Raw genomic sequence first — 15754 nt, 5'->3', positions numbered from 1 at the left:
AGCGTCACAGCTTTGTGTTGTTGGTAAAAAATCCGACCTGTTCCGAAATAAACTTACAAACGATCAGTGATTGTCACCGCTTCCCTTGCCGCTGTAACAACTTCGCCATGACCTATGTTGCCAATTTTGCCACTCTTTTCTTTGTTTTGCGAGTTTGCGGGGTTCTCAGTTTTCCCTTCCAGAAGAAGTTGTTCAATTTGTGATTTTTAGCTTTTGCCATAGTCACGAAACGACGCTTGTAGGCAAAGGCATGTACGGGGAGATATTACGCCGTCTGTTTTTATGAATGAAGCGAGGTCGCTTGTTGAATGTGCATCTGCGTTTATGAATGAAAATGTTTGGTTGTAAGATTTACTACATTTGGGCTTCACCAATTTGGATGCCATATTGACTTGTGATGCTCATGCTATTTGAGACAATTTTTGTTTTTCTAGAACAATGTTTCAATTTTTTGTTTGTGACATATTAACATGTGTATGCTTGCGCTTTATTTATTCGGCAATGTATACAAATGTACATATATGCATGTATGTATGTCTATATAGATCGCGCGCATGTAGCATATTGATAAGTGAACAAATTATGATCTATGGTTGTTCGCGGCGCTGCAATCGGCATCCGTATTGATCTGTTAAGAGATAATATTTTAATTGTCACACATATATATATGTATGTATATATTCATATGGCGTTGGTGACACGTAAAGTGGCACGAGTGAGTTGTCATGTGGGTCACCTTTCCATCGGCGACTGAAATCATGTTGGAAAATTATAATTATTTTCCAACGGTTTAATAAGTAAAGCGACTCCACGCCTGGCTCAGGTGGGGCCAGAATGGGCGCTCTTTTAAGAAAATGCCCTGGCGTCAGGGCAGTAAAGTCTGAGGGTGCAGCGAGAGGCCGTGAGTTAAGAACGGCTTCAATTCTAGTTAACAATGTCGTGAATTCTTCATAATTAAATTTGTGGTTGCCAACTATTTTTTTTAAATGAGATTTGAAGCTTTTTACAGCTGATTCTTATAAGCCACCCATATGAGAAGCGTTTGGGGGGATAAACTGCCAAGTGATGCCTTAGGGAGCGTATTTTTGGACAATTTCAGGTGAGACTTGTTTTATGAAGTCCACAAACTGTCTTTCGGTAGCTCTTTGAGCTCCAATAAATGTTTTGCCATTATCGCTCATGATTTTTGATGGAAAGCCTCGTCGTCCGACGAAGCGAGCAAATGCCGCATGTCTAGCGGCTTTGAGTCTCGAAATGGGTTTAGAACTAAGAGTGAGCTCTTTTTGTTAATCGGCTTCGATTCTCTTAGTAATGATATTTCGCTGCTGAAGTAGCGCGTTTGAGTGGATGCGATAAGTGCGACCTTTGCCTTTTGTAAGACTTGGTGCGTCAATGCATCCCAATGGGGGTAAGTTGCTTTTTTAACTTTAAGTTTCAGCCGCTCTAAGAACTTGGGCATATAGGCGACCAGACTAGAACTATCTCGGAATCGAACCATAAATATAATTTGTATTTCGCCATGTTTAAGTGGGTATACACCATGGAAGCTAGTTTTGCTGGTAGCAGAGCGCACAGAGTTCAAGTCGTCGGAGACGCAACGTTTGCTTTTGCCACTAGGAGGTAGCTTGTAGTAGCGGTATCGCTTTGTGTGTGCACATATATGTATAGTGGCACACTATGCCTTTTCAGAGGCCTCGCAGAAGTCGTGTAGTTCCACTTTGTATTCGGAGGAATAGTTTACCCACCGTGGAATTTGTATCTGCGAAATGTCGGTCAGATTATTAGCGAACTGGGATTATTTTTCTAAGCGAAAAGGTTTCACTTAAAGTCGCGTAGTGGACAATTGGGAGATTTTCGGAAAATATTAGAGTATTTGTCGATACATCTTTTCGACATCCCCATTGAAAACATATTTGTATATACGCCAATTTAATATGAGGAGCAGTAAGTCTGGTTAGAGTGTGGGTCCCGTGAATAGAATGCCATTCAGGGAATTCCCCGAGCTTTTGGATCTTGATGCGTTGAAGACAACTCTCACTTTTTTTGTTTCCTTGTCTGGCTTTACTACATGATGTGGCAAGTAGAATGAGTAATATTTGCCTTTCATGAGTTTTTCGCATGGGCTACCTTCTTCCATGTGATCTAAATGGAGGTATTCTTCTAAGACACAATCATAATGCATTTTGAGCTCACCTTAGAAACTACTGTATTGCAGAGGTGCGAGAGTGACCTAAGGCGAGTGGAAATTGTTGTTTTATTTTTTTATCTGATCGAGTAGCTGTGGCTTTGTAAAAGTCCTCACAATACTGATCTTAAGGGGTTGTGACTGATATGGTTTTTCTAATTCCCAAAATTTTTTCAGTTGTGAATTGAGGTACTCCTTTGAGATTTCCTCAACTTGAGTTGTCATTATTGTGACTGGTTCCGCAACTAGTCCACTTAGGACCCATACGAAAATGGCATTTTACGCCAGAAGTGTTTTTGTATTATCTATGGTATGAGATCGCTGCCTAATAGAAGATATATTTGAACGGGGGGTCTGCCAGCTTTAGGTGTGAAACCTTTTGCCAATGCTTGCTATTTATATGATAGCTGGGCAGCATATTTGTTAATTGCGGGGAAATGAGGGTAATGGGGCAAATTTTATTTGAGTTTTGAACTACCCTTCCACGCATTCCCGTGATTTCAAAATTGTCTAGTTTTGTTGGCAACTGTAGCCTGTTTTATGCCCTAGACGATATGAATGATCATTGTGTTCCTTATTAGGGCTCTAAGGTTGAACAGTTCTTCTCGATGTTCGATGAAGACGACTGCTGTGGGTAGTAGTACTTGTTTCTTTCATTAACATTCAATTTTTTAAACTTCTCGCATGTTTTTGACTTATGCACTCCTGTACATAGTTCGCTTGGCGCGTATTTATCTTTTTCAGATGTGAATGATTGTGTTTTGAAAAAACTTCTGTTTAAATGATTGTTGCTTCCGGCTTGGGGTCTATTGAAGCTTCGATTTAGGTCGTTTTGAACATTTTTAGTTTTGACTATTTTTTTGTATATCCTTTCCGTATCACACGCTGGCACTTTTAGAGGAATGCCTGAACTTGCCTCTTGGGCTTGTAATTGTGGCAGCTCTACTCTACTGTGGGTAGTAGGTACAATTGACTTTATAAGTTTTAGTTTATCTGATCTCATTGCCAGACAGAGTTGTCTTGAATCGGTAAAGATGCAAATAGGGGCCGGTTTCTAATTAAGCTGTCTTTCTCAGAAATGAATTTGCTATACGAAATGTCTTTACCCCTTTTTTGCTTTGTAACACCTTGCTTTGAGCGTGCAGCTTCTGCAGGTGTACATGGAATTTTGTCGTCAGTAATCATTTTCGGAATTCTTAAGAATACTTCTTTAGATTTTTTTGAATCTATGCTCATTCAGAAAATTTAAATTGGTAAAATATATATATATCATTACACTAGAGAAATGTGGTAGCGAAAACTCATTTCAATAAATTAAAGTTGTTATTTTCGAAAAATAATTCAAGAACATGCTTATCGTTTTTATTGATCGCGTTTGTATTTACTTGTTTTTTTTTTTAATATTTTTTACGGTTTTGTTCGTATGCCCTTGTATTAGCGCGCACTGAAACTAGGTCAATATCCTTTGTACATACTTACGTATGGACGTTATATACATATAGCGTGCGTTAGATGTTTTATGTGCAAGTATGCTTGTTCTTGTTTGATATGGAACAATGCTTACAAATCACCAAATTGGAATTTCTATATACATACATATGTATGTATGTATGTACAAAGGTAATTAGTATGTGAAATATTTAATTTGTTCAACCAATGTTTGATTTTCCGCACCGTTTTTTTTCTATAGGTATACAAGTATTGCCAAATATTCGCGTTAAGAAATATATCCTAAAGCGCTAATGTATATATGTACATACATATGTATATATCAATTTATACTATGTTCGGACCGACATTGAAAACATTTTGAAAACACATTTGTATGTTGTGGAATCTAAGTCGTTCGGACCGACAGTGTGTATTTCCGATGAGTTTTCACCGACAACTATCAAAAGCGGCATTTTCTTGCTCTTGCAAGATTGCACGATGACATAAAATGCAAAATCCTATACCGAAATATGCAAGGCCAAGAGAGCACCCATTGCAGAATCTAGTAATATATGACGGCACGCAAAATAAACGTGGGTTTTAGTTTGACATATTTATAGCCATAGCAAATAATTTTCTGCGTGTGTTTGTTGTTGTGCCGTTACACCAAGAGGAAAATTCTGCAATTTCTGCACCGTGCAAGGTTTTGCAAGAGCAAGAGAATCCCCCTAATATGAGAATATCAAGCGATAGCTGTTTTTGTATATGGAATGTAAACAAATATCAAATGACAATTTAGGGCCGGCAAAATATGTCTTCCAAAAACATCGATTAAACTAGAGCAGGCACCGATTATAATGAGTGGAATGTAAGTTTTCAAGTAGTTTTCAGCGAAAACTGTGTTTTCGTTTGACAGATTTTACATGGACGAAAACACAAGTTTTCGTGCGAAAACCAGTTTTTCCCACGAAAATATGTTTTCGTTGTCGGTCCGAACATAGTATTAAGTTATGTATAATCTGTTTAAGGATATGTACGGATATATGTGTACGTTTGTGTTTGTTCTCTTTTATGTTTTATTCTTCTTTCTGCCTTTTGCTTATTTTTTGGAAGTAATCCCTCTCACAGCTTAATAATCAAAAGCGGTATTGCTAGGATTTGCAAGTAATCCTTCTCACAGTTAATAAGCTGAAGCGGTATTGTCAGAATGATTTGAAAATAAATACTTGAAGTGCCTTTCCTCTTTGAGAATTGTGTGTATTTGTATAAACGAAGATAAGCTTAAGAGGCAAGAAATAATAATTTATTTAGTTATATATATATATATAAATATGGTTGTCTGTAGTACTAGATTCCAGCACAAAAAGATTCATCAAGCTACCTGGCTGTCTCCGGATCGAAAAACTACCAACCAGATCGATCATGTTGTGATGGACGGAAGACACGTCTCCAGTGTTCTAGATGTGCGTGCGCTCCGAGGTCCTAACATCGACTCGGATCACTATCTTGTTGCAGCTAAGATTCGCACCCGCCTCTGTGCAGCAAAAAACGGACGCCACCAAACACAAGGAAGGTTCGACGTCGAGAAGCTGCAATCAACACAGACAGCCGAACGATTTTCTACTCGGCTTGCACTCCTGCTCTCTGAGAGCACTCGTCAACAACTCGGTATAAGGGAAGGAACTGTGGGACGGCATTTCAAACTCCTTACGTATAGCTGCAACCGAAACCATTGGTTTTCGGAAAGTGCAAAAGAACTGCTGGTACGACGAGGAGTGCCGGCAGAGCTATTCAAACACGGCGGCGAAGAACTGATAAGGAGCATGCATCAGCTTCTTTGTAAAATATGGTCGGACGAAAGCATGCCCAACGATTGGAATTTAAGTGTGCTATGCCCAATCCATAAAAAAGGAGATCCCACAATCTGCGCCAACTACCGTGGGATTAGCCTCCTCAACATCGCATATAAGGTTCTATCGAGCGTATTGTGTGAAAGATTAAAGCCCACCGTCAACAAACTGATTGGACCTTATCAGTGTGACTTTAGACCTGGCAAATCAACAACCGACCAGATATTCACCATGCGCCAAATCTTGGAAAAGACCCGTGAAAGGAGAATCGGCACACACCACCTCTTCGTCGATTTCAAAGCTGCTTTTGACAGCACGAAAAGGAGCTGCCTCTATGCCGCGATGTCTGAATTTGGTATCCCCGCAAAACTAATACGGCTGTGTAAACTGACGCTGAGCAACACGAAAAGCTCCGTCAGAATCGGGAAGGACCTCTCCGAGCCGTTCGATACCAAACGAGGTGTCAGACAAGGCGATTCCCTATCGTGTGACTTTTTCAACCTGCTTCTGGAGAAAATAGTTCGAGCTGCAGAACTTAATAGAGAAGGTACCATCTTTTATAAGAGTGTACAGCTGCTGGCGTATGCTGATGATATTGATATCATCGGCCTTAACACCCGCGCTGTTAGTTCTGCTTTCTGCAGACTAGACAAGGAAGCAAAACAAATGGGTCTGGCAGTGAACGAGGGCAAGACGAAATATCTCCTGTCATCAAACAAACAGTCGTCGCACTCGCGACTTGGCACTCACGTCACTGTTGACAGTCATAACTTTGAAGTTGTAGATAATTTCGTCTATTTTGGAACCAGTATTAACACCACCAACAATGTCAGCCTAGAAATCCAAGGCAGGATTGCTCTTGCCAACAGGTGCTACTTCGGACTGAGTAGGCAATTGAAAAGTAAAGTCCTCTCTCGACGAACAAAAACTAAACTCTATAAGTCACTCATAATTCCTGTCCTGCTATATGGTGCAGAGGCTTGGACGATGTCAACAACTGATGAGTCGACGTTGCGAGTTTTCGAGAGAAAAGTTCTGCGAAAGATTTATGGTCCTTTGCGCGTTGGCCACGGCGAATATCGCATTCGATGGAACGATGAGCTGTACGAGATATACGATGACATTGACATAGTTCAGCGAATTAAAAGACAGAGGCTACGCTGGCTCGGTCATGTTGTCCGGATGGACGAAAACACTCCAGCTCTGAAAGTATTCGACGCTGTACTCGCCGGGGGAAGCAGAGGAAGAGGAAGACCTCCTCTCCGTTGGAAGGACCAAGTAGAGAAGGACCTGGCTACGCTTGGAATATCCAATTTCCGCCACGTAGCGAAAAGGAGAAACGACTGGCGCGCTGTTGTTATCTCGGCTATAATCGCGTAAGCGGTGTCTACGCCAATTAAGAAGAAGAAGATATATATATGTATACTGTGGATACATATATATATATATATATATATATACATATAGTATTTACCGTATTGGTTTCTATCGGGACTTGAATTTAGCCTTTACTGACCGATTTTACTAAACGGGCTTAATTTATATTGGTTCTATGGTATTGACCGTTAGTACAAAACGTTTATGTACATATATACATATAATAGGCGTGTTTTATTTGACCAGCAAATTAAGCTATGTATTAGCTTATTTTGTATGAAAGACTTAGCCAACATAATTATGTTGACTTGTCATAAGCTATGTATCATAGCTTGTACCAGGAATAATGATTTTACCCAAAAAAAAGTAGTTGGCAATAGCGAGAAACCTCATTTTGACAGATGAGAATGTAAACAAACAAAATTACAGATTTTTAGGATGAGTATTGAGTTAAAATTAAGCCTACGCCGGCGTTCCAATTTGTTGTGTTGTTGCTTTTTTGCGGTTTTTTACTTTTGTTTAATTTTGTATTTAGTTTAAGTTATTTATATTTATTGAGTTTGTGCCCGTTTTATTATGGTAGTGAAATTTCGATAGGTTTGTTATTTTAGACGTTAATTTTTCACAGTCTTTGTGTTTTGTATTGTTATGCACTTCACTGCACAGTATGTATGTATGCCTTTATTTCACTTTTACTTTTAAGCTTTTTTTATTTTTAATTTATTTTTCAATTTGCATACACTTATTTAATTTTTTTATATACGTGCATATATGTATGTACATGTATTTCTTTTTTGTTTATATATTATTATAATATTTGTTCTTTATTTCTTTCATGTACTTAATATGTATTTTTCACGCACTTAACTTTGGTTTTTTGTTTCCGCTCAATTTTTTTTTGTTTTCTTCAATGTGCCGTTCTTTATTGCTCGAAGGACCATGTATATTTTCCGCACTCACCTTTTATTCCGCCACAAATTTTTCGAAATAAACGAAAAACGATTGTATATGTACATATATACATGCGTATAGCACAGCCGGTATGTACCCAATAGAGTTTTATTAAAAGCTTATGAAAAGTTTAAATTATAAATGCGATAGAACGGGTGAAAACGCGCACCGATCTTAATGAGGTCGAAAAAGAGCAGATATTATCGCACACGTGTACAAATCGTTGTTGAGGTCGCAAGCGAAGTGATGGGGTCTCCTCGTCGGTTCCTTTTTTCCCTTTGGTATGTGGGATCAGATGGCGTGATGTGGGTGGTGTGATTGTGGTTGGTTGGTGTACTTGTGTGTTAGTGTCGAAGTGTGGTGCTCTCATGAGTAGTGTGGATTGTTAGCAGTGATATGGTGAGTGTGGTGAAGGTGCGTGTGAGTGTTGTGAGGTGGAGTTGATGTGGTGTGTGTGTTGATGTACATATACATATATTGTTGTGATAAATTTAATTTCTATTAGCAAGTAATATAATACAAAAATATTTATGAAGGACCAAATATTTGTTTAAAAACCAAACAAAATTATTATTTTGCTGATTTCTATGAATGCATGCAAAGTAATATTTATAGTCAATTTGGACTTGTATAAATTAGCTATAAATATTACATTGCATTCATTCATACAAATTAGCAAAATTATTCTCATATCAATAAATATGATTGCATATAAACCTGTAAAAATAGAAGCCAAAAGGCAATAAATGAAAGGAATGATCCAATAAGTGTCTATGTATATTAGGGTGCTTGAAAAAAAATTTTAATTTTTTTTCAACTCTTACCCCCTCAAATGTTAATGACTGACAAAAAAATCCTCCCTCAAGCTCGGCGCTGTAGCTTAACTCTAAGGGGTCTCTTTGTTTCTTAGTTTCCTATTAATTTTACATGGGAATTTTCGTTTTTTTTCGTTTAAACTAAAATTTTATTAATTAATTTTCGTTTCTTAATAAAAAACCAACACATATTAAAAAAGTTGGCTTCTCTAATTTTAAAAATTCCCGCGACAAAAATATTATTCCCAGCAACGTTTTTTATTCTTACTCACTACGTTTAATCGCTTGATTGAGATAATTAAACTGTTATGATTTCAACAGTTATGATTCACTTTCATTCAGAAGGCTGGAGAAGTGTTCTCTCCATAATTTTTGTATGCTCAGGGCATCAGTCACTAGATTACCTCGGGGGGTTCTGTTAGTCGCCGCATCTTTGCGTAGAATTTTCGAGTATTATCTCTCTCGGCCAGCTCGTTTCGGCTTCTTTCTTTTTTTATCTGTAAATGCGTCTCGCTTTCCTCTTCAACTCTTGGTATCTATCCCATCCCGCACGTGTTGTGGTCGACTGTAACTGTTTTCTCTCCACTGCGCTTTAAATGCCGTTCCACAGTTACCCTATACCGAGTTGCTGACGAGTGTTCTCAGACGAGTCGGCTATCCGCTGTGTTTGCAGCTTTTCGACGTCAAACCTTTCTTGTATTTGTTGTCGTGCATTTTAGGCTGTACAGAGGCGGGTGCGAGTATATTTCCAAGTCGTATCCAATTTATTCATGCCCTCAGAAACCGAATAACTTCGATCCCAGTTCTTATAGCGAACTTTTTATAGGTCAATCTGTGAGGTATATTAAAGAAACCCAGTGAGAATCCTCTTTCTGATAATGGTATATAAAAAATTATGATATAGTCGCCAAGTAACAGGGCTCATGCTGGCTGTGCAATTTTAATTAAGTCTTGTATCAAATATGACGCACTTGAACCAATTCAAACGCCATCTATGCAAGCTGCCGGAATAAAAATTAAATCTAACAATAATGATTTACACATTTATGCTTTGTACTCACCACCAAGGCTTAGTATAACAACCACAGAATATCACAGTTTCTTCAGCTCTCTCGGTCAAAGATTTTTTGTAGGAGGTGATTACAACGCTAAGCATCCCTGGTGGGACTCAAGTCCTACAAATCCAAAGGGTAGAGAGCTTTATAAATGTATTATAAAGAATAATTTACGAACTCTGTCAAGCGGTGAGCGTACATACTGGCCGAGTGATCCATTAAAAATTCCTGACCTTCTAGATTTTGCTGTATTCAAAGGTATTCCAACTCAACTGTTAGATGCTGTTAGCTTTGATGAACTAAGCTCTGATCACTCGCCTATCATAGTGAGTTACAACACTTCAGTTAATGTTAAGCAAAGAAAATATTTTGCTTTAAGCAATAAAAGTGAAATTGGAGTTTTTCAAGATTGGATATCGCAAAATATAATACCTAACACTTTTATTAAATCTCAAGTTGAATTGAATGATGCAGTTGAAGGTTTTTCAAACCTAATTCACGAAGCAGCTTTTGCTGCCACTCCCCAAAAAAGGAATGAATTTTCCTCTCATAAACTGGTTCATGCATCTGTGGAAATATTACGACACCACATTTAATATTAAAACGATTATTTATTAAAGAGATCTTAAACACTTGTACTCTTGACGGCGTCTGTACAAAAAGTGACGCTTCTTAAAACTGTAAACTAAGAATAGGAATTTAGTTGGAAACTGTAAATTTCCAAGAATATACATAGAAAAATAATAGAATAACTGACAAACAGTGCTGCCAGATATGATGCATCTTGTTAGTGTGCCCACATATCTGCAGAGATTAGATCATTAATTCAAAGTAAAAGACGTTTACGAAAAAAGTGGCAAATCAGTAGAAATCCAATTGACAAAACTAATCTAAATAAAGCAACAAAAGAGCTAAAAGAAAAATTAAAAGACTTCAAAAATAAATCGATTTCTGATTATGTTGCGAGCTTAAATTATAGAAATAATGAAGATTATAAGATTTGGAATCCTACAAAATATCTAAAAAGACGTAAAAAAAGAAATTTACCTATCAAAGACGGTAATAACGTTTGGTGTAGATCAGACAAAAGCAAAGCAAATGCGTACAGTAAATACCTTGAAGCTACGTTCACTGCTTTTGGTTGTAGTGGTAGCAACAATGATGCTGCAATATTAGAATTTCTTTATACACCCTGTCAACTATCTCTACCAATGAAACATATTACGCCCGCCGAAATACGTTCTGAAATCGAGAAACTGAACAACAAAAAATCTCCAGGATATGACAAAATTGATGTCAGAGTACCTTAGTGCTTACCTAAAACAGGAATTATGTTTCCTACACTTATCTATAATTCAATATTAAAGGTGGGTTTCCAGCTCTCAAGAAAAGCAAAAACTTCATATAAAAAAACGCTTATGAAATGATCAAGAAGTTTTCTGATGTTAAATTTTCTTGTGGCAACATCCAGATCTCAAGAAATTCAGTAAGTATATTTACTACTCTTATTTTATAAATTGTGGATAGGCAACACTGGTTTTGCGAAGAAACATAACAGTTTCTATATATTTCTGACGCAAATTGAGTGGGTAGAAGAAGTAAGTTGGTGGTTTTATTTGAATTTTGTATGTTATTCCGTTTATTCCTTAGAAATGGATGACTTAACACCTGTTGCAAAGCGGCAAAAGAGGATAAAAAATTTCACAGCGGGTGAAAAACGAGAACTAATTAAAGCAGTGGAAGAATGGCCCCGAATATGGGACATAACAAACGTTATGCATTCAAATAAAAATGCTGTGGAGCAGGCCTGGGTGCACATAAGCAATTCCGTTGGCAAAACTGGTAAGTGTATATAAATTAAATTTTCAATTTATGAATCTCTTAATTTCATTTTATTTGTTATGTTTATATAGTTAATGAGTGCAAAGCTGGATGGATTAGCTTACAGGAGAGCTGTCGCTATCACGCCAAAGTGGCCCGCAAGTATAAAAGTGGTAGCGCAGGTGGAGAAACGCTGGAGGAGCCTTTTTTTTCAGACGCGATTGATTGGGATTTTGCTGAAGAAATGGCATTTTTACCAAATACATCACACAAAAGAACGTAAGTCTATTAAATATTATATATATTATTTTAAAATTTCATAAATTTTTGTTGTGCTTTCGCAGACCAACGTTTGAAGATTTTGATTCAGCTTCCCCGATAAATAGAGCGAATGAGGAGGTGTTAAGTGTTCCGCAATATGATTATGTATATAATGTGCATTAGGGTGATTCATTCATAAAAATTTTTTTTCATTGAGTTATAAAATTCATAAGAAATAAAAAATTTTTCCAAAAATAGTCAAATTTCAACCGTTAATATCTTTTAAACGGTTGGGTTTACGAAAAAATCATAAGAGACCATATTTTAGAGCATTCAATTTCCTACAAAACCTAATTAACAAAATATTTTTTCAAGTAGTTGGAAGCGAGATATAAATTTTTCTATCTGATAATAAGAAAAAATAGAAAACCGTTAGGCGGAGGACCTTCCCGTTACAATTAAAAACTCATATTTGGAGAGGCTTTCTTAGAGGTGTCTAGGAACCTATTTTTGCGAGTACCAATTGAAAAAAAAAAAATTTTTGAATCACCCTAATGTGCATGTAAATGGATGTATATAATGTGCATGTTTTAATTTTTGTTTGTGTATTTTGCAGAATCCAACACCCACCACAAGTAGTCGTACGTTTCGCGGAAGCCAAAATGACGAGGCATGGAATCGGTTCAACAACATTTTAAAGAAGCAAGAAGATTTGGTAGCAGCAAAGAACAACTCATCATATGCACAAGTTCTTGCTAGTTTTGAGTGGTTGTTGAATAAACTTCCACGGTCAGTTGGTGATGATATGTGTATGGAATTTTACAGTATGCTGTTACAGAATGTTAATGAACTTAAATCAAAAAATTAAAATAAATATCTTTTTATACTCTCGCAACAATGTTGCTAACGAGAGTATTATAGTTTTGTTCACATAACGGTTGTTTGTAAGTCCTAAAACTAAAAGAGTCAGATATAGGGTTATATATACCAAAGTGATCAGGGCGACGAGTAGAGTCGAAATCCGGATGTCTGTCTGTCTGTCCGTCCGTCTGTCCGTCCGTCCGTCCGTGCAAGCTGTAACTTGAGTAAAAATTGAGATATCATGATGAAACTTGGTACACGTATTTCTTGGCTCCATAAGAAGGTTAAGTTCGAAGATGGGCCAAATCGACCCACTGCCACGCCCACAAAATGGCGGAAACCGAAAACCTATAAAGTGTCATAACTAAGCCATAAATAAAGATATTAAAGTGAAATTTGGCACAAAGGATCGCATTAGGGAGGGGCTTATTTGGACGAACTTTTTTTGGAAAAGTGGGCGTGGCCCCGCCCCCTACTAAGTTTTTTGTACATATCTCGGAAACTACTATAGCTATGTCAACCAAACTCTACAGAGCCGTTTTTTTAAGGCATTTCCATATACAGTTCAAAAATGGAAGAAATCGGATAATAACCACGCCCACCTCCCATACAAAGGTTATGTTGAAAATCACTAAAAGTGCGTTAACCGACTCATAAAAAACGTCAGAAACACTAAATTTTACGGAAGAAGTGGCAGAAGGAAGCTGCATCCAGGCTTTTTTTTTAAATTGAAAATGGGCGTGGCGCCGCCCACTTATGGACCAAGAACCATATCTCAGGAACTACTAGACCGATTTCAATGAAATTCGGTATATAATGTTTTCTTAACACCCTGATGACATGTACGAAATATGGGTGAAATCGGTTCACAACCACGCCTTCTTCTAATATAAAGCTATTTTGAATTCCATCTGATGCCTTCTCTGTATAATACGAGTATAAACATTAGGAACCAATGATGATAGCGGAATAAAACTTTACAAAAATACGGTATTTGAAAAATATTTAAATGACGAATAATGAAATCTCGATTATCACTTTACCATGCGAGAGTATAAAATGTTCGGTGACACCCGAACTTAGCCCTTCCTTACTTGTTTTATACTCACTTATCTTCTGATTAGTTATGAAATAAATAAACACGAAATTTGGAAATATCAAACTTCTTTTTATAAAAAACATATATACATGGTTTACATAAAATAGATAGCAGTTATTGTTTTTATAAATAAACATAAATATTTAAAAATTCAAAGAAATGTTGCATTATTTTGCCATGGAACAGATCCAGATGTAGAATTTACATAATCTTTTAAGACATTTCGTACATATTTTCCATAATCTGATGCTCTTCCCCGGTAGGTACCTAAATCATTTAAAAGGCCTTCTTGTTGTTGTATAGTCTCCCATTATCCTGATTCCCAGAATCCATCGATGCCCTCGAATCCACAGAAGATAGGAGGATTATAAGTTTGTCCACATTTATTGATGAGGAAGTTAATACCTTTCTGAGGCAAAGCCATTTTGCACTCAAAATTCTAAACGCGTTTTCAGTACACCGTCTTGCTCTACTTAAACGGTAATTGAAAATTTGTTCCTCTTTGGAAAGGTTTTTGCTGTTGTAAGGCTTTATAATACGTTTACGCAGTGGAAATGCGTCGTCCTACAATGAAGTATGGTACTTTTTTGCCATCAATAAAGCCGTCGGCCGGAAATTGGCAGCTGTCATTAAGTATGCTGATACCAAATCTCGAATTCTTCATAATATTGGAGTCTCCTTCGCTTCCGTAAGCACCAACATCCACGTATGTGAATTAGGGTATTATAATCTACATATATGTATATGTACGTATTCACTTACGTTGTAATTATAAAATATGCTTCCAGATTTTGGTGGGGCTTTGATAGCTATGTGTTTGCCATCGATAGTCCCGACGCAGTTCGGAAAATTCCATTGTGTTCGAAAGCAATTCGATATCTCCAACAACGAGTGTTCTGTCCAATCTGGAATTTCATTTTTCAATACGCTGCATATTCCCTTACACACATCGGACACGATTCTACCAAAGTGCTGCTTGCTAATACGATAGCAGGAGGCAATATGGCGTTGTATATCTCCAGAAGCCAGGTACCTGAAAAAAAGAAAAATCATAGCGGTTAAATCCTATTTGTGCTAATATAGTACCTTTTTTTATAACATACTCTAGTACAATTGCTAACTTAGCTTTAGTAGGAATGAAATCGTTCGGTCTAGTATTCCGCTTTGGAATCAGATGTGGTTCCAGTATTTCCCAAAGCTCATCAAATACACTCTGTGGCATACGAAAATTTTCGATGAAACGAGTTGGATCGTTCCGTAAGTTTTTGAAGTCGGTGAAAAACCTCCCCTTCTCATTCCTCGCCTTGAAATAAGGGCTCACCCAATGACAGGGTCACCTGCGTCTTAATTAGGTTTTTCCAGACTCTATGATGGTCATGAATGCGCCACAGTTCAACAACATCATAAGATTTAACCTAAAATATAAGAAATACATTTGTATAGACACTATAATTTGGTATAATATTATATAAAATCTACTCCTCGTCTTCCATTATGAATACTAAAAAAGTAAAATAAAGAATAATCATTAATCATGATATTTTTAAATAAATTAAATATACATAAAAGGAAACTTACCAATTGCTTTGCTCTAATATCTTTTACGTTTGAATAACTCTTTGCTTTTTTATACACATACACAATTACTCCTGCTCAAATTTCTATTCCGTTCGATTAGTTTTTCACTTGACCACCTGTAAAATAAATAATAATCATTAATCATGACATTTTTAAATAAATTAAATATACATAACAGGAAACTTACCAATTGCTTTCCTCAAATATCTTTTACGTTTGATTACTTTTCACACTCTTCTTCTTTTACTTTTTAAAATTCACGGTGCGATATGAAATGTCAAAATTTCTTGCTAACTACTATTTCACACAAAAGAAATAATATCAATAATTTCTTCAGCATTTACTTTAGAGCTGGAACCTAACCTTAAGGCTGAACCAATTCCCTACTCCGTGGAAGTGTGCAGAAATTGTGATGGTGCTCAACCTGGTAAAGCTGAGAATGAAATCACTTCATATAGACCAATCAGTTT

At 36.9% G+C, this 15754-nt stretch overlaps 1 protein-coding gene and 1 pseudogene across 2 annotated transcripts; one reads left to right on the top strand and one right to left on the bottom strand.

The window, feature by feature from the left end:
* Positions 1-10754: 10754 nt before the first annotated feature.
* Positions 10755-12681, top strand: LOC126765332 (uncharacterized). 2 transcript variants are annotated; one of them, XM_050483055.1, is made up of 5 exons: positions 10755-11262; positions 11315-11506; positions 11578-11764; positions 11830-11884; positions 12363-12681. In XM_050483055.1, exons 2-5 carry the CDS (start codon positions 11317-11319, stop codon positions 12612-12614), a joined length of 684 nt encoding a protein of 227 aa, XP_050339012.1. In that variant the 5' UTR covers positions 10755-11262; positions 11315-11316; the 3' UTR covers positions 12615-12681. The 2 variants fall into 2 exon arrangements, with proteins under 2 accessions (XP_050339012.1, XP_050339011.1); XM_050483054.1 differs by having other exon boundaries at positions 10759-11262; positions 11830-11911.
* A 1142-nt stretch (positions 12682-13823) lies between these two features.
* On the bottom strand, positions 13824-15036 carry LOC126765590 (uncharacterized; annotated as a pseudogene).
* Positions 15037-15754: the final 718 nt, after the last annotated feature.

This window comes from Bactrocera neohumeralis, unplaced genomic scaffold (genome assembly GCF_024586455.1).
Source record: "Bactrocera neohumeralis isolate Rockhampton unplaced genomic scaffold, APGP_CSIRO_Bneo_wtdbg2-racon-allhic-juicebox.fasta_v2 cluster10, whole genome shotgun sequence".
In the NCBI taxonomy this organism is placed as follows: Eukaryota; Metazoa; Arthropoda; class Insecta; order Diptera; family Tephritidae; genus Bactrocera; species Bactrocera neohumeralis.
This window is presented reverse-complemented; position numbering and strand designations above follow the sequence as displayed.

Bases quoted from the DNA above. Each gene is read 5' to 3' on its own strand.
- LOC126765332 (XM_050483054.1), top strand. From the start codon at position 11,317: ATGGATGACTTAACACCTGTTGCAAAGCGGCAAAAGAGGATAAAAAAT. The intron at 11,765-11,829 runs GTAAGTCTATTA...GTGCTTTCGCAG, and splicing joins AATACATCACACAAAAGAAC to ACCAACGTTTGAAGATTTTG. The intron at 11,912-12,362 runs GTATATAATGTG...TGTATTTTGCAG, and splicing joins GTGTTCCGCAATATGATTAT to AATCCAACACCCACCACAAG.